Below are 19108 nucleotides of genomic sequence, written 5' to 3'. Positions count from 1 at the left end.
AATCCTTAACAGAATTTCAGACCTTCTCATCCACTTTGTCAGACGCTCCAACTCAGTGCACCTGTGTTCTCATGTTGTTTACCTATTCTTTATTTTCATACATGTATTCATCACCTGCTCCTGCAGTGCACATTGTTGATTCATTCTTGTATTTTATTCTGTCTTCATCTGCAATCTGTTTCACTTCCACCTGATGCTCCTCTGCTAAACTCACAACTGACAGTGTGGTTGTGCTCTCAAACCCTTATATAAACGCTGAAAAAATGTGTCCTCTGTGTGCTTGTGTTTGGATGTTAATTAGAATTATTTGGACGCTGTGGTACACAACGCTGCTTGGTCCAAAAAGGCTGAAACATGACGTATACTACAGTCTCCCTGGGTCGTAGGACCACCGCTGCAGCGGTGGCTCCATAGACCTGCAGCCACTCTAGAGGAGGGAAGCGTGGGGCCACACAGCCCTGGCGCCTGGCTTAGCTTGTTGCGGTCTGAGGCTGTGTTGTGTTTGTCGCCTGTGGAGGTCTCTGAGGGAGACCGCAGATGCCTCTTTGTCCATTTTTGTATTGTCTAGCAGTGTTAGGTCATGTGACACATCCAAGATGGTGCTGATTGGAAGCGCCTACTTGGCTTCAAGTCGAAGCCTCAGAAACCTGAGTGATGTCACGGAGGGTCTGTCCCTTATTTTAACAGTAAATGGCTTTACGTAGATGTTAGTTTTGTTTGTGTATGAATTTGGTACGTCCTCCCTCTTCTTTCTGCGTGCATGTATGTATGTACATGTGTGCAGGGGCGGCGTTAGGCCCGGCTACTTGGCCTGAAGCCCCGGATGTTTCATGGAAAGCCCCGGATCTAAATCGCAGAAGTAACATGCAGTACCAAAGTCCAACAGAGAGGGAGCAGCTGGCAGTAGTTTGTATACAGCCTGCCTGAGCCTCCACCACTGAAGAAGAAGCTCTTCAGCAGCCGGCTTCTTCTGCACTCTCTGCCTGAAACGCATGAGTGAAGATGGACATAAGGACGTTTTTTAGACCAAAAGTACAACGACAGAACCCCAGCTTTGATGAGACTGGTGTTGACTCAGGTTTGTGAGTCTTATTTGAAAATATTTGTTGTGCTGCTGGTTTGCCTAAAGTTAGCTTACTATCAGGTAAAGTTGATGGAGAAAGAAAGGGAATATTTACTATCATCTCACACTAAACACTAACAGGAACTATACTCTGCCCTGAATATGCTTAATATGTAGCTTCAGATTAAAAATTATGTGGTACAAGACATATATGATGTTGACTAGTGCGTGTCACGTGTGTGTGCGTGCGCGCGCGTGCGTGCGTGTGCGTGCACGTGCGCGCGTGTGTGTGTGCGTGTGTTAAGCCCCGGATGTTCTTCAGTCCTTAATCCGCCCCTGCATGTGTGTGTTTATATATGTATATGTCTCTGTGTATGTCAGTATATAGCTATGAATGTCTTTAATTTTTTGTACAAACATTAGTGCATTTTTAAATTTGCACAATTCTTAGAATTAGTTTAGGTGAAGATTGCCGCTCTCTATCCCTGCAACATATGAACGTCTTATTGGTTTTCAAAGTATAAAATTAAATAAACAAAATGAAACCTTTTGTTTAGAAGTGATTCGGTGTGAAACAGAGTGTAGAACCATCGGTGAAGTGGCGAGGTGATTTCTGTATCATGACTGTAAATCCACCGGTCTACAACTGGTGGTGACAAATACTGGTGGGCCTTCATGAGGGAAACGTTTGGACACATCTCCACCACGTCTGACTCTCCGTCTGTCTGCTGCTGGGACTTTTAACATGTTTGCAGGAGAAAACTTTTTATAGAGTATTGTCAGCATTGAAAGCCATTTAGTTTGTGAGTTGGAAAGAACTTCGACACCACCTAGGGAGAGTTGGTGACCTAACTGTAAATAAAATGACAAAAAAGTCCAAACAACAACAAAAAAACACTTTGACTAACTTATTACACAAATACAAATTTACTGGTAAATTTACTGAATAGAATACAGTACAAATGTTCATTTATGTCAGTAATTCAACCTAAATGTGAAACTAATCTATGAGACAGATTAATTGCATTCAAATCCAGACATTGCAAGCTTTTATTAGTTATGATTGTGATGATTATGGCTAACAGCTGATGAAAACCCCACATTCAAAATCTCAGACAATTAGGAAATCATGAAAAGGTTCAATTTTCTAGACTCAAAGCGTCACACTCTGATCAACTAATCACCTGCAAAGGGTTCCTGAGCCTTTAGATGGTCTCTCAGTCTGAGTTGAATTACTGAAATAAATGGACTTTTGCACCAGATTCTAGTTTATCAAGTTTCACCTGTACATCGTATTTTCTTGCAATTTTGTATCTCCACCCCATCACCAACAGCCATGTTGCAGTCAGAGAGTTGGTTTAGGTAGCAAACGCGTTCAACCCTTAATCTGCTTACTCATCTAAATCCCTTTGTTAAAAATGCAGTCATCGGGGTACTTGTTAGCCTTCATAGGCAGACAGTGAGACCGTATTTGTACATTTAGGAAAATAAACAAAACACCAAAACTCTACATGATAGACAGTTGATTTGATTCCACATTGCAAACATTCCTCCCTCGTAAAAGATCAAAAATGTTAAATCTTACCTGAATGTAACACTCTCCAGGTGGTACCGTTCTTTGGCCAACAATGAACTGCCAGAACAAGATGGCAGGAGCCCACAGGATGAAGGACAGTATCCACGCTGCTGCGATCATTAATCCCGCCATCTTGGTGGTCCTTCTGGCTGGGTACGTCAAAGGTTTGGTTACGCAGAAGTAGCGGTCAAAGCTTATGATCAATAAATTCATCACAGAGGCGTTTGAGACGACGTAATCTAGGGCTAGCCACAAATCACAAACCACTGGCCCAAGAGGCCAGTAGCCAACGATGATGTAGAGTGTGTACAAATTCATGCTGAAAACCCCGATGATCAAGTCAGCACATGCTAACGAAAAAAGGAAGTAATTGTTGACAGTCTGAAGGTGGCGGTTCACTTTGATGGACAGCATGACCAGGATATTTCCTGTGACTGTCACGAAGCTTAGAGATCCTGTTACCAGGGCGATAAAAAACATCTCAACGGTTTTATAGGGATTTCCAGTTGGCACTTCGTTATCAGCCAGAGAGCAGGAGGTTGAGCTGTTGGAGGACTCGTTACAGGAGACGTTGGAGAACAGGTCAGCTGACTGGTTGACCAAGGATTCTGAGAGAAGAAAAAAACAAAACTAATTAGGAGAATTGAGGAGTACACAATCTGAGACATGATTCTACAGTAACAGAGGCCAAGGGTTCACCCTAACTGGTGGGTTGCTGGTTCAAACCCAGGCTCCATCTGGGGCAGTTGTGTCCTTGGGTAAGACATTGCCCCTGCTAATGGTTGTTGGAGGGAGTGGTAGTACTGATTATGTTGCAGCCTTGTTTCTCTGTTCACCCAAGGGCAGCTGTAGCCACAGTGTAGCTCATCATCAGTGTGTGTGAATGAGTGAAGGACTGACTGTAGTGTAAAGCACTTTGGAGAAAAACAGGCCCTTTTCCATTTAGATGTATGATTTTGGATTTGTAGACATTTGTTTTTACAGAACAAAAACTAAAGGTTAATAATATGTTATTATTATTATCTCAGGTTTAAAGTTGTGTACTTTAGTTCTGGTTCTTCTTTAGTAATAAAGATGTTTGAAGCTCTAAATTGGAATTGATTTATCAATGAAACCAAAACATGAGCTTTTCCTTTTACAACGTGAAGGAAACCTTTTCTGAAGCCATGATTAGCTCACCTGGAGCTCTCTCGCGTGTCAAACAACGGACATTTCATGGGACGGGTAGCCATAAACCCGGATCTAACCCTTTGGTGACATTTAGAGTGAGTTATTACATTATAACATAGGTGTTGTACAGAGACAGATTATGGTTCAACAAATGAAACTTTCTTGCTCCAGAGCTGGGACAAACCCACACTACGGCCCTTTAATGTGAAGCGTAAGCGCCAACCAATCAGATCCATGCCCTCCTACTCATTGAGGCAGAGCTTTTAACTCTGAATCCAGGAGTCTAGTTGACAGTCCAACACCAAAGACACGTCCCAGTTTGATGTCCACAAAGCAGATTCTTTACAGACCGCTCTCAAAGAGCGACACATCAGAGAACGACAGCTTCCTGTCTTCTGAAACCCTTAAGAAAGCACTTCAGCTAAACTTCTAATTGCTCTGACGGCCTTACCTTGATCAGCACGAGATGACAAAGTGTAAAGGTATGGTACAGTTAGCTGGACTAGAAACTATGCTTTGAGAAACTTCCCTTAGTTGTCCTCCAAACTAGATTACAGCTGCTGGACATCTTGTAAGCAGAGGTCTGAGAGATGGGGTCAGTAGAAACCAGAGCAGAAGGGTAGTGGGGCTGGGATGGGCTCTGGCCAACCACCTGTGACCGACGGTCTACTAAAGGTGCCTCTGAGTCAGACTCAGCAGCTGACCATCCTGGTTTTGCATGAAGCAACCTGATTGGCCCTTTCTTAACCATCTCAGGACCTGGGAAATGAGTGCAAGTAGAAAAAGAGAACTAATAGATTCCTCTGTGAACTAAAAGGTTTGACGTGATGTCACTCTTGTGGAAGGGGCTTCTTTTCGGACAGGACTTGTTTATGATGCACATTTTATACACCAGAGTGAAACCAGCGTCAAAGAGCATCAAATAAAACGGAATTGAGAATCATAATAGGGTGGACTCCATTCCTAGCGCATTGCTTTGTGAGTGATTATAACATACCGTAAATCCTCTAATACAGGCCTGGGCCTGTATTTGACTCAAGCTTATCAAGCTCCAGGCCTTTATTGGAAGGAGGACCAGAATTAGAGGCAGGCCTCAATTTCTATTTGAGCAAAATGAACTAATGGTTCGCTGGAGTTTTTGACAATTAAAATTGCGCCCACATTTTCAAAGTTAAACACATTTCCTTTAACAACAGTAGTTCCTGCTTCAGCCCCCCCTCCCCCAAATAAAAGAATAAAAGACAGTAAACATAAAAGGAAATGAGCCGACATGAACGATCGCGTGTTAATTTAGTTTTTGAGGTGGCGGCACCTGATTTGATAATGTTACTGTGGCCGTGCTCAGGACGCAGATGTCTGGAGCGCGTCAACAATCAGAGCTTTGCCTGCGCAAGCTGGTTAAGGTTAGGATGGGGGTGAGGGGAATGTTAAATTGCAAGAGGGTAAACGTCACAATTTTATTAAATGTCCGTTTTACGGCGGGCATCAGTACCGACGCTCTGGCACAGCACGTTGCCTCCCGACGCAGGAGCTTGTCACCTGCTGACAGCAGGCTGCTGTCTTTTCCGAGGACTGCATCTTGCCGGTCATTATCACGTGACAGCGACTAGTCGATGACAGGCATAAAAAGTCACTATAGAGCGGTGAAGTCGACTAGTGACTAGTTCATACAACCCCTGCTACTGCTCCCCAGTGTTCTGCAGCATAATCAGCACGTTCTCTTTGAACTTGACATCAAATTTTCGCCTCCTCTTCGTCTCCGCACGTTTAAAGTTACCCTCGCGTTCTATCACTGGCAAATCAAAAGTGAGACGGATGACCCAGCCGCCCCCCGTACTTGCTTGTTACCACATTCCACCCGGCCACAATAAAAAAACCGGCCATTATTCACCTCCGCCGACTCCGACACCGGCCAAAATATGATACCCGGCAGTTAATTAAATACAGGCTAATATTAGAGGATTTACGGTAGTTCAGACCATGAGTCTACACGGGCTGTCTGTGTGTTTTAATCACAGCTGGGACTGGTCCTTGGCTCAATGGTTTCAGTGGTTTCAATGGTAAACCCTTGAACACTGATGCGGCTGTTTTTTATGAGTCATTTTGAAATGGAAGCTTTCTTGTTTGCGGGTCTGAAGGGTTTTGCTTAGACAGCCGTCTGGAACCGGGTCTGCTGGTGAGGCAGCACCTTCCAACAACACCAGAACCTTCTGTAAGAAAGTCCTTGACAGAACAATGTCTGCCGTTATGTAACGTCTCTTACTCTAGCTTTAGATCCTCTGAAGTGAGTTACATTGTCTCTCTCACTCGCACATTCAAACAAAGCCTTCATATTCCATCTGAAATCATAGCAAGAGCTGCTTCCCATCGGGACAAACTGGAGTAAATCCCCTCCAATGTCCAAGAGTGGACACATCTGTGTGTGTGTGTGTGTGTGTGTGTGTGTGTGTGTGTGTGTGTGTGTGTGTGTGTGTGTGTGTAGACAGCTCAGATGTTGTTGAGCAAACAACGTTACGGCTGATTTCATCACCCATCTCTCTCACAGACAGACACACACACACACACACACACGTGCAGTGGTGGACACACCAGGGAACAGATTTAATCTGAAAACTGAGCCTAAACAGAGATGTCAGTTCTCTCCAACTTACTGTGGCATCAGTAGAACCGAGCATCAGCTCAGATCTATCATCTGAAAGCACCACAGCTTTTTATCTTTGGTCAACTTGGCTCTCACCGACATGGGTCTCATTAAATACGCTCCAACTGAACTGATGCTGATGTAATGACATGCTGTGGAGGATGTACATCAGAATATATTTGGGTCATTGGAAGCTGAGCTGCTGTCTGCCAATCACAAGTTCACAAGAGTTCACACCCCAGTCCCGCCATCTTCTGAGACCACCTAGACCAGGGTCCTGGTCCTGGAGGCCCGGCACCCAGCAGGATTTAGTTTTAACTCTGCTTCAACACACCTGATTTTAATCAGCAGGTGATTAGCAGGCTTCTGCAGAGCCTGGTGAGCTGTTGAGCAGGTGATTCAGCTTCTGAGTCAAGTGTGTTGGAGCAGAGAAACCACAACACCTGCTGGGTAGTGGCCTTCCAGGACCGGGATTGGGCCCCCCTGAACTAGATCCATCTTAACGGATGGATTGGACCTCTTGGGTCAGATCTTCTTTTTGAGCCTGAGTAGTTCTTCCATGGGGCTCACGCTCCTGTTTTGTGTTCTAGGCTGATATCTCATAGTCCAACAGGAACATTTCATCTCACCTCAGATCTACTGATTTGCTGTGGCAGCCATCTTGAATTGGGTTGACCTCAATGATGAACCCCCACCAAACCATGACACTGAGTTTTTCTCCAACCAAAAGGGATTGTCACAGAAACAGTGATGGCACTTCACTTCTCATTGGTCAAAGGTCTCACAACCCATGCCTGCTGACCAATGAAAGAGGTGGGTTCTCTGTCAGGACTGAAGTAAAGCAGAACAAGCCGCTACAGCGTTTTCAGGAGTGAAGGTTAAAAGACAACAAGCTAAAAGATCAACCATATATTAGTTGACTTCTACATGACCTTGTGCTGAGTTTCTCTGCTTTAGGTTCAGATGAGGCATACATATTTATTATTTTAAAGGAGCCATTCACCTGTTACTTCAGCAAACGTGTAGACCTTTTTCACACTTCCTGGGTGTTTAACTTGAAGTACGTCAGTGGCGGAGAAAGCAAACGTTACTGTGGTGTAAAAGGCTGGTTTTCTTATTCTCTAAAGCAGCCCTACCTGTCACGATACGAGGTTAGTAGGACCCAAAATGCAGTACCCCAGGATGACACGAGGCAGGTGATGATATAAAGAAAAAAAATCCTTTATTTTGAAGGATAAAACAAAAGAATAAATCCAAGGCAGGGAGCCAAAATCCAAAGATGTCCAAAATACCAAAAACTAGAGATCAAAACATTGAGGCACGAGAAGCCTAAGTAATACTGGAGATCATGAACGAAGACTGACAGAATTACCACAATGGACCGACACCAAACAGAGACAAGACAGGGCTTAAATACACAGGGAGAAAAATTAAGGAGACAGGAAGCAGGTGTGTGGAGTGAGGGCTGAAGGGAAGGCAGGTGATGCCAATTATCAAAATGGGGAAACAGAACCAGTGGAGGGCAGATAAACCTGAAACACAAAACTAAACCTAAAGGCTGAGGGAAGGGCTCACACCCACACACTGACACACACATCCACTCACACTCACACATATACTGAGCTGGGGAACAAGAGGCTGGAGCTACAATAGGAGGGGCTGAGGATGACTAAATGAACACCGGACCTGAGGGAATGATATGAAGGCCTACAAACAGAAGACACATAAATGAGATGCAGACAAAGGACACATATGGGCGCTATGAGACACAGAAGGGAAACTAAAGAGGGATGGAGAAACATCAGGAGACACATGAAGGAAGACGCAGACCATGACAGGAAGACGCAGACGCAGACCATGACACTACCTCCACATTACCTTTCGTTTCCAACATCTATTGATGCAAGAGAAAGCTGTCTGAGAGCAATCAAGCTTGAGGAGGCGCTCAATTTAGTTAATTAAAGGGGAAGTACTTATGTCTGCCATGAGCACTTCACGGCTAAGGATTACATGCCTGAGCTAAGGGTTAGCCGTCTTCACTTGCGGAACCAAGTTTATTCTTCTAGGATTACTTCGCCTCAGGAACCACAATCAGCAGTTGTGCAGCAAAGGAACTGGAGAGCCAGAAGCTAGAGAAGGCAGGACCACGATGCTACGTTAGCCCCACAGGTAAGTTGTCCAAAGCGATCTCTTGTTTGTGTTCATACGTAAATGTGCTGAACTCATAGTTAACTTAGAGCTCCCACCCTCACAAAATAAAATTAGAGCGATGCCACGTTATCAGTTTATTGTTCAAACAACATAACTTTACCATTTACAGACCAGCTATCACAGCTGTACAACATGATTATCATCCATTTGATCATATATTCAACATGTGTATGTTGTTAGAACATATTATTATTTCGTCACAAAGTGAATTTTTTAATGTAAGAACAAGAAAATGATATTGTAAGAACAATAAGACTATCATGCTGTAGCGTATTATTGCTGACATTCATTTAGTTTTCATGGGTGGCAGCTCTGCATCCCAAATGGGTTAGGGGTTAGGGCAAATGGAAAAGGCTTGTAGTATAGAAACCATCCTTGCTGACTGAAATCTGGACTAGTTAGGAACGGAGATTCCCCGTCTGACGCACTTCCGGTTTTTGTGAAGAAAGTTCTATTTCTTTGGTACAAATGAATGCCTGGTGCTCCTGCTTCAGAGGGTAGAGGTTAGCAGACGCTTTTGTCCAAAGCGACTTACAAGTGATAATCGGCATGTTGCCCTTGAGGCTAACAACAACAATAACAACAACAACTTGACATCAATCGTGGAGAGGAGGGAACAAAGGAGTGGACGGTAGAGGGGGGGATGGGTGCAGGGAAGGTGCTAGTTAAGAAGATGCTCTCTGAAGAGCAGGGTCTTCAGGAGTTTCTTGAAAATTGAAAAGGAAGCTGCTGTTCTGGTAGTGCTTGGAAGGTCATTCCACATTTGTGGAACGATGCATGAGAAGAGTCTGGATTGTCCTGAGCGTGGTGTAGGCACTGCTAGCCGACGATCCTGTGATGACCGGAGCGGCCGGGCCGAGACGTAAGCCTTTGCAAGAAGATTCAGGTAGATGGGAGTCGTACCATCTCGGACTTTGTATGCTAGTGTTAGCAATTTGAATTTGATGCGTGCTGCTAGCGGTAGCCAGTGGAGCTCAATGAACAGAGGGTTGATGTGTGCTCTTTTAGGCTGATTGAAGACCAGACGCGCCGCTGCGTTCTGGACCATTTGAAGAGGTCTCACAGTACAGGCTGGAAGACCAGTTAGAAGGGCATTGCAGTAATCGAGGCGGGAGATGACAGTAGATTGCACCAGGAGCTGGGTGGCATGTTGTGTTAGGTATGGTCTGATCTTTCGTATGTTATACAGCGCAAAGCGGCATGAACGAGCAACAGCGGCAACATGATCGTTAAAGGTCAGGTGTTTGTCTGACGAGTAGGGTCACCTCTGATTGGCGGACAGCTCTGCGACTCTCACTTTTCTTTTTGGGTTCTTTTGAGCCTCATCTATTTTCTTTTAGCGGCTAATGCAGAAAATATTTAGTTCAGCATGCAGGTGCTGCTTGGTTAGGGTTAGGGTTACGTCAGAAAGAACTACTCAGGTAACCTCACCTGGGTTTGCTTCTATCGAGGTTGTTTTAAATGATTGTATAGCGCCTCTCAGAGTAAGGACTCCAAAGCGCTTAACACTACAGTGTATCATTCATCCATTCACACACACATTTATGCACTGGTGGGGATGAGAGGCGAGGCTGCCAAGCACAGGCGCCACCGGACCCTCCAACCACCACCAGCAGGCAAGGTGGGTTAAGTGTCTTGCCCAAGGACACAACAGCAGAATTCTCTGTCCGGAGCTGGGATTGAACCTGCAACCACAACACTAAAACACTAAAATCCAATTTGGTCTGGGCCCAGTTGTGACCAGAGGTTAGTAATCTTTACTAATTACTTTGTCAAAAAAGTAACTGTGTTTGTTGCAAGATTGTAAAAGTTACCAAATAACAGGAAAAACAACTATTTCATCACTTTTTTCATAAAAATATGAAAGAAAAATGAAATTCCTTCTTAATAGAATGTATTACATTTACTTTAAATGATGATGATGCTAAAATATAAATGACTAAATAGACTGCAAAAGAATTAAATGTGTGTCCACTAGTTTATTATAAAAGTGAATAACTGAAACAAATGGGGACATAAGAGGAACTACAAACAGGAAACATGACACTGATCTAAACTATTCACTTTGTGACAAAATAATAAATGACCATTTCCATGGAGCTGGAGAGTCTGCCGTGGATCTGACTTCTGGGATTGTGAAAGGACGGATAGCTGGGGGTGTGGCGATCCTATGGCTAAAAGGCTAGATTCAGTATTAAATGCTGTCAGGACTGGAGCTGATTGGTGTGTAGCTGTTCATTTAAAAGTAGGGAATAAGGAGGTTTTCATCTTGAATGTCTATACACCATATGAGTCTCTGCAGAACGAAGACTTATACTTGAATGAACTTGCTTTTATTAACTCTTTTATCCAGGAGCATCACTCCGCAGCTATTTGTGTGGTAGGTGACTTGAATGCTGACATCACAGACAGTCGGTCTGTGTTTGCTAAGCGTATGCTGCAGTTCTGTGAGGATAACGATCTTATTTTGTCTAGCCAGCTATTGTTACCACCTGACAGCTTTACTTATATAAGTGAAGCATGGAACACCACGTCATGGCTGGATCATTGCATCAGTACTGCTGATGCCCATGCTGGATTGAAATCTATGCAGATCATGTACAGCTACTCTGTGTCCGATCATGTGCCGCTTGTTATGCAGCTGGAAGTCGGAGGTCTTCCAGAGGTAATTACAAAAGAAAACAAGCGCTACAAAGTTATGATGGAATGGTCCAAACTCTCACAAGAGGATTTTGAGGCATATTGCTTGAAATCTGATACTGCTTTGAGTAATGTACATTTACCTAGACGTGTAATCATGTGTACAGATCTCAACTGTAATGATACAGCTCACTATAAGGACCTCTGTACAATGTATGAAGGTATTATTGATGCTACTTATGATTGCAGTAGCCCATACTTTACATGTGTGAAGACTAAAAACATCAAGCCAGGATGGAACAAGTGTGTGGCGACACATCAAGCAGAAGCTAAGCTAGCACATCAGGCATGGGTCCAAGCAGGAAGACCTAGAGCAGGGTTGGTCCTGGAATAGAAAAAGCTCACCAGAGCGAGGTATAAATGTGCCATTCGCTACATTGTAAAACATGAACAGAACTTGAGAGCGGACTCTATGGCTGAAAAGCTTTTATCTAATAATGTGAGGGGCTTCTGGAATGAGGTGAGGACTTTGAACAGGACTAATACTGCATTGCCCAGTGCCATAGAGGGAGTCTCTGGGCTGAAACTATAGCAGAGTCATGGAGACAACACTACTTTGACTTGTATAACTGTGTCAAAGGTGAGCCATACAAGGTGGGAAATGTTACTAGCAGGGAAGCAGTGATTATCACTCCTTGTGAGGTGCGACAAGCCATAGCACACTTGTCTAGCAACAAGGCTACAGGCTCAGATAACATCTCAGCAGAACATCTGAAGTTTGCAAGCTCCAGGATTGCAGTACTCCTGGCCCTTTGCTTCTCTGGGTTCATGACCCATGGTCTGCTACCTGACTCCTTACTGTCTGTTACCTTAGTGCCTGTCATCAAAAACAACGCTGGTGAAGTTGGGAGACTGGATAACTACAGGCCAATAGCCTTAGCTAGTGATATTTCTAAGGTACTGGAAAAGATATTGCTTGATCGACTTTCTCACTATATAACAACGACACACCACCAGTTTGGTTTTACATCCAAGCTGGGAACAGATCGGTGTTTCTCTGGCCTGAAGGAAGCAGCTCATCTTTATTTGAGACAGAACTCCTCAGTGATGATGGGGTTTATTGATGCATCTAAGGCATTTGATCGAGTCAACCACTCTAAGCGTTTTTGTAAATGAAGTGAAAGAGGTGTCCCTGATAGCATTGTGAGGATTTTGGCATACTGGTATTCTAATCAGACAATGCAAGTTAAATGGGACATTACTACATCAGCCCCCTTTGGTGTTAACAACGGGGTGCGTCAGGGAGGGCTACTGTCACCTGCTCTGTTCAACCTCTACATGGATGATTTGTCAAATCAACTCAAGAAATGTAAAACTGGATGTATGATTGGTAACAATCTGATTAATCATCTCATGTATGCTGATGACTTGGCCATCGTTTCGCCCAGCAGTGCTGGTTTTCAGCAGCTGCTTAAAACGTGCTCTGAATATGGGCTGAAGTACAATGTGCAGTTTAATGCAAAACAAGAGTGTTGTGCTGATTTGTCGAACCAAAGGGGATAAGGATCTTTGTTTCCCAGACCTACTTGGTCGACAAGAAGGTAAGTGTCGGTGACAAAGCAAAATATTTGGGTCAAATCATCTCAGATCAGCTCTGTGACGATGACGACATTTACCGGCAATGTCGCGCTTTGTATGCCCAAGCCAATATTCTGGTCAGGAAATTCCACACGTGTTCTGATAAGATGAAAATCCACCTTTTTAGAACCTACTGCACACCTTTGTATACTGCACCTTTGTGGTGTAAGTACAGGAAAGCCAGCTTGCATAAGCTTAAAGTAGCATACAACGATGCATTTAGGACTCTGCTAGGGAAGTCTCGGTCCTGTAGCGCAAGTCTTTTGTTTTGTAATGCTCATGTCAGGACCTTCCAAGCCATAATGAGGAAGTTGTTGTACAAGTTCATCTTGCGATTGAAGAACTCTAAGAACAGACTTGTGCAGATGCTGGTTGATCCCCATTTTAGTGCAGTGTGTCACCAGTCATCCATGTGGAGACACTGGTATGCATGCCTTTTATAATCTTTTGTATCGTTTTTATGTCTCTTTTTTTAATGTGGACCTTGAGTCCGATAATAAAGTTGAATTGAAATATTCTAACGTCTGTGTAAAATGGAACTACACCCAAAACACTAAAATGTATAACTGCAAATAAAAAAAACACCTGCAAAGTGCCCCTGGGCCTCTGAATGGTCTCTCAGTCTAATTAATGACATAAAGGGACTTTTGCACCATATTCTAATTTTTCCAGTTTTACTTGTATGATTGAGTGTTTTCTTGGCATTTCTACTACTTATGACATCATATCTATAAATAAAAGTCCTTAAAAGTCACACTAGAACAGGCACAAATCTGGTGGAGGACTTAAATGTACTAACGGGTCAGACCCAGACACAGAAGTGCTGAAGACATACGGTTAGTTCTAGTAACGCCTGAGTGCCCACGACGTCTGAGACTGATGCAGTCAGAGTTACAGCGGGACTAAAGCAATGCTCAGGAGCACTAACTAGTTCCAGTTGGATGATCTAAGAAGACAGAAGATCATGATGAGGAGTTAATGTCTGAGCGGTAAACAGGTCAGTGGTAGCTCCTTAAAGAGACAATCAGTAGTTTTTACCTTTAGTCTCTGGAAATATCCATCAAAACGTTGTTGAAAAATATTGGCTGCTTCTTACTATATGACCATAAAAATCAGGTCTAAAGTACATAAGGTGTGGGTCTAGCCTCGTTGGGGGATGCCATGTTTCCTTCTGGCCAGCTTGGGGTCCTGCGCCTGTCGATGACGTCACACCAGATCATGTTACCTCATTCAAAAATGTTTAGGCAGCAAGAAACACAAATTTAATAACAAACTGGCTAAACTCTTTCCAACACATACATAAAACAACAGATTTGAAACAGAGATGCAATAATTTGGCCGAGCGGTATTGCCGTAGTATGGTAGCATCATCGGCAGGCGCAAGCTCCCAAGCAGATCCGGAAAATACAGCCTGAAGATTACAATTGGCGTTGCATTCACTTATGAGACCTGAAGACCTGAAGAACCATTGAAGTCTGAGGAGTCACGCCAAGGTTGCATTCTTTCTGCTCCACAGGTAACATTTAATGTCACGTTTGCTCAACTAGCAACAGTCAGGAAGACGTGATGTAAAACCGCCCTGAAATGTATGTATGTACTGCCCTCTAGTGGCTGGAAAATACACACTGCAACTTTAAAGGCACACTTGGCAGTTTTGGCTCTTTTAGCACCCCCTAGTGTCTGTTTAGTGAAAGCAAAAGTGAAACGTATCTCCTCGCTGTGCGTTCGTCTTTCTAACACCTTCATCTAACAGCTGAAATGTCTCCCAGTCTTCATTAGTGTCGACAGGAGTGATGCATCACTAAGTTGAACTAATCAGCTGTGTTCACAATCTAAAACGTGCAGGAAACATGCTGGAAGCCGACTGCAGCTCCAGGTATCTCATTACGCTTTACTAAGTCCAACAGTTGGCGGCACGCCACTCTGAAGTTGCAAGTGCAACATTCTGGCCACAGAGGGCAGTGGGGTTCTGAGTGACATTTCATTAGCCCTGTAATGGATGGTTTTAGCACCTACTAGCTCAGGAAAGTGATTAAAAAATATGAAAACGTTTCATAGTATGGCGTCAAGTCCCGCTGTCACATCTAGAAAGGTACGGCTGCAGACCCGCAGAGCAGATTCACACCTGCAGCAGCAAATCTGCAGCCTGATCATGTCTCTGTGCCGACGCAGATGGAGACGTATGAACCACCCTTCCCTCGTTGCTCACTCGTTGTGATGTGCTTGGATGTAAACATCCGCCCGTTTAGCTCCCAATCAGCTGATGATGGCTTCAACACACCTCCCTGCTGAATTTTAGCACACGCATTCTCTCATTGGTACTGGAAAAGGTGTTGGGACGAAGGAAGACAGTAATTAATTAGATGCTACTGAAAAAAAAATGCTGTTGATTTAAGCATCATTACTCCCATCAACTGGTTGTGACTAGCCAGTCGGAAGTAATCTCCATTTCTCCAAACAGAGGTCAATCTGTCGCAACTGGAGATGGGATCTATCCAGAACCAGGTAAGATCTGACCAACTCACATCAGGATGGATGTTAAAACAGGATAATAACATGTGGCACAAGCCCTCATCACACCAGTGCTGTAATAACACCAGTGATGGGACTGGACTGGAGAGCCACAGGAAGAGCTGCTGTGGTCTGAGTCCATCTCCTCCAGAAGGGAGACTGGTAAATGACATGACGAATCCATGGTTCCCAGTGCTGCCGTGATGGTGGTGCTAGAACTACGTCCTGCTAAAGCGTCCCCTCAGAAAACAGCATGGAGACAGATTTATCGTTTATCAGAAGCTCAAAGGACAGACTGGAGAAGCGCAGGGGTTCCAAACACAAAGGCTTTAGTCAGGTTCTTCAGGGTTCTCCAGGGTTCCACGTGACCAAACCAATGATTGTTTTTCTTTATTTTTAACACTTGAGACCACTTCCTGTCTGGTTTGGAGTGAAAGAGCCCTTCGAGTTTTCCTCCTTAGTCCAACCTGAAGAGTTAAACTCTCAGGTGAAAGCTGACAGCTTCTGGTTTACCTCCATCTCAGCTTTTATCTCCTTTTAAAGACTCCAGGCGGAGACCAGGTCTACCTCTCCACAACAGTGGAGCTTTCAAAATGCCACTGAGCAGAAATCTGTGAAGGAGCAGATGTTCAGAACTCCAGAGCTGTCAGTAACTCCCAGCTACAGGCTCAGCAGGTGTGTTTAACAAGAACGTCTAATTAAATCTGACTCTTCAGCTCCTGAATGCCTCCAAACGCGGCGGACTCGGATTTCAGGCTAAAGGAGCTAGGAGGAAGGGAAACCTTTCACATGTTTAGTCTAAACACGCTCCAGCGTAGAGCACGGAGGACAGAAATCCACCTCAAAGCTTCGCCCACAGAATTTTCAGGCTGATTATGAACGGGTGACAAATGAACACAGGAGCCATTTTAACGCTTTAGCTACTGATTCAGAGACGATTCCTCCTCTCTGTGCTGGCCCGTGTCTAAGGATCAAACACTCCCACCCGCCCAGGGTCGGTGGAGGAACCGTAGAAGTCCCCACACCCAACAGAAACGTCTACAGTTCAGGTCAGAGTCAACCCTAACCTGCCTTCAAGCCTTCAGCGTTCACGCCAACACGTCAAGAGGAAGGAGAGACCTTCCTAAACTTTAGTGTCGTCGTTAACGTTTAAACAAATCTGCATGTGGGGGTTAGTGTTTGTGCTCCCTCTGGAAACAAGACAACATCATCTAAATCAGCTGTTGTAAAACAAGAAAATATTAAATACATTTGCTTTCCCTAAATACAAGTTAGAAATATAGAATAAATGAAGCAAAACTAGAAACATTTTCTCTGATATTAATAATGAGAAATAATTCAACACATTTTTCAGGGAAAAGAGAACGCTGAATTATCTGATCAATAACGTTTATCTGGGGGAATAATATTGACTTTTTCCATGTTTAAGGGGCATTTATGGCATTTTCCATCATTCCAGCACACTGGGTCCGGCACCTTTCACCTGTCTGACTATTAAACTGATCACAGGTCAGATCTTAGCGCTTCATGTTAACTCGCTCCCAAAGTCTCTGTAGGAAATGAATCCTGGGTGTGATGATGATAATAATAATAATAATAATAATAATAATAATTAACTCACCGTTGAAGTTCCAGAGAGGCTGAAAGCCTCCAACTTCACTGCTCTCATTACTCATGTTTTCATGGCAAAACGCGTGAAAGGCGAGAAGTTTGTCCACCGACTGTGCCGGTTCCGCTCCGGTTCGGTTCGGTCCTCCAATGTCTAAATCTTCTACAGAGTTAGTTTGCCTCTCGGTGACTGTGTGGCGAGCCTGTGTTCGTGTGGTTCACAGGTCTAATCAGAGCTGGTACCGGTGCGGAGCGCGTTTGGACCGAACCGGAGATGAGCGCTCGTGGAGCCGCTCCATACCGAACAGGCGCTCCGGAGGATCGGCGCTCCGCTCCTCTGAAGGAGCAGAGAGATATTCATGATGTCATTTTTGTTCAGCCAATCCTCCATGAGTCACTCCTCAGGTTGTAATTACTAGCAGCCAGCCTCACCTGGTTCTGGTCCACCGTGGACACTAACACCTGGAGCCACCATCCTCTGGGCTCCAGAACACAGGAGGTCCTCCTGGAACATCTGAAGTCAACTTCCTGCTGTTAGAGGTCAGCAGAAGACAGGTCTGGTTTCTAAAGTCACCTAAACTCAGCAAACTAACGTGGGAAAAGATCTGTTTGGTGGATTGGTTTGATTGTTTATCTGAAATAAATCTCATCAGTCACCAGTTTTACAAGACTGCAGTCACCTGAGATGTAATGTAATATAATATAATATAATATAATGTAATATAACATAATATAATGTAATATAATATAATATAATATAATATAATATAATATTATATTATATTCTTATATTATATTATGATGAGAATGTGTGGAAAATACTTTAAAATGTCTAAATACACCTGAACCTCACAAAAAGTAAAAACAATGAAAAAATAATCTAACTATATGAGGAAAATTTCAATTGCTTTCAATAAAGGCCAAATGTCTGAAAAACAACTAAAATCTAATTTACGAATGGTGTTTATAATGTTGAGAAAGCAAAATGAACTTCTGAATCCAACTCAGAGAGACTTTTTAGAAGAAGACAATAGGTTGATACTAATCTTGACATGATATGGTCCTAAAGCTCACGGTTGGGGCACAGATAGAAGGAAGCATGGAAAAACTACCATCAGTTTTGGTATGTGCAGTAGTCCTTGTTTAAATTGATTATTTATGTGGTCTTCTGCAGTAGCTCAGGAGGTAAAGCAGGTTCCCCAGCAACTGTAACTGCTGTAGGATCGATCCGGGCTCCAGCAGTGGGCAAGACACTTAACCTGGCCCGCTGCTGGTGGACTGATGGCACCTGCGCTCAGACGCCTCGCCTCTGTCGGTGCACCCCAGGGCGGCTGTGGCTACCTCGTAGCTCATCACCACCAGTGGATGGATGAATGATGCACAGTGGAGTCCTCTGAAAGGCACTACACACACACACACACACACACACACACACACACACACACACACACACACACACACACACACACACACACACACTGTCTGTAGAGGGCATCTTGACGTAGCCCAGAATGATTCTGGGTCCACACAAGACTGGGACTTTAGCCGTTGGTGTGATCAGTTTTAATTCCAGGTAGCAGCTGCTGTGAGTCCCCATTCAGACCAATCTTTAATGGAGATAAATACAAGATTAGCTGCAGCAGGTAAACCCACCTCCTCCTTGGCCAGCTTGTAGTCCAGGTGAGCAGCAACCATCCCTCTACATGAGCAGATCAGCCTCTCATGCCAGTAGAAAAAGCTTCTGCCACATTCAACTCTAAAACAATCTGACCAGCAAGGCCTCAGCAAAGCAAACTTCAAAAATCACTTTCATTCTTGCATCAAAGTGTCTAACTGTGCACTCACAATTGACACAATTAATTTAAAATGGGACTTACCTGATGTTGGGGGTGAGTTAAAAGGCTTCTGATTGCATTATTCACAGGTACGGTGCAGCCAATCACCTGATTAATCTCCTGCAGGGTGAAACGGGCTGAGCAGAGCACTGATAAGAATAACAACCTTCTACATCACTTTCTGTTTTGAGTAAATAGAACAAAGAAAAGCTCTC

At 44.0% G+C, this 19108-nt stretch overlaps 1 protein-coding gene across 1 annotated transcript in view; it reads right to left on the bottom strand.

The window, feature by feature from the left end:
- The window catches only part of chrm4a (cholinergic receptor, muscarinic 4a), a 57651-nt gene extending 40151 nt beyond the window's left edge, over positions 1-17500 (bottom strand). Inside the window, exons 1-2 of the mRNA XM_015957835.3 lie at positions 17072-17500; positions 2649-3247 (exon numbers count right to left, since the gene is read on the bottom strand). Coding sequence (XP_015813321.3) covers positions 2649-3247; positions 17072-17126 — 654 coding nt within the window. The 5' untranslated portion in view covers positions 17127-17500. The remainder of the gene's footprint in view (positions 1-2648; positions 3248-17071) is intronic.
- Positions 17501-19108: the final 1608 nt, after the last annotated feature.

This window comes from Nothobranchius furzeri, chromosome 3 (genome assembly GCF_043380555.1).
Source record: "Nothobranchius furzeri strain GRZ-AD chromosome 3, NfurGRZ-RIMD1, whole genome shotgun sequence".
NCBI classification, from domain to species: domain Eukaryota; kingdom Metazoa; phylum Chordata; class Actinopteri; order Cyprinodontiformes; family Nothobranchiidae; genus Nothobranchius; species Nothobranchius furzeri.
The sequence above is the reverse complement of the archived record's forward strand: the minus strand, read 5'-3'. Positions and strand labels throughout refer to the sequence as shown.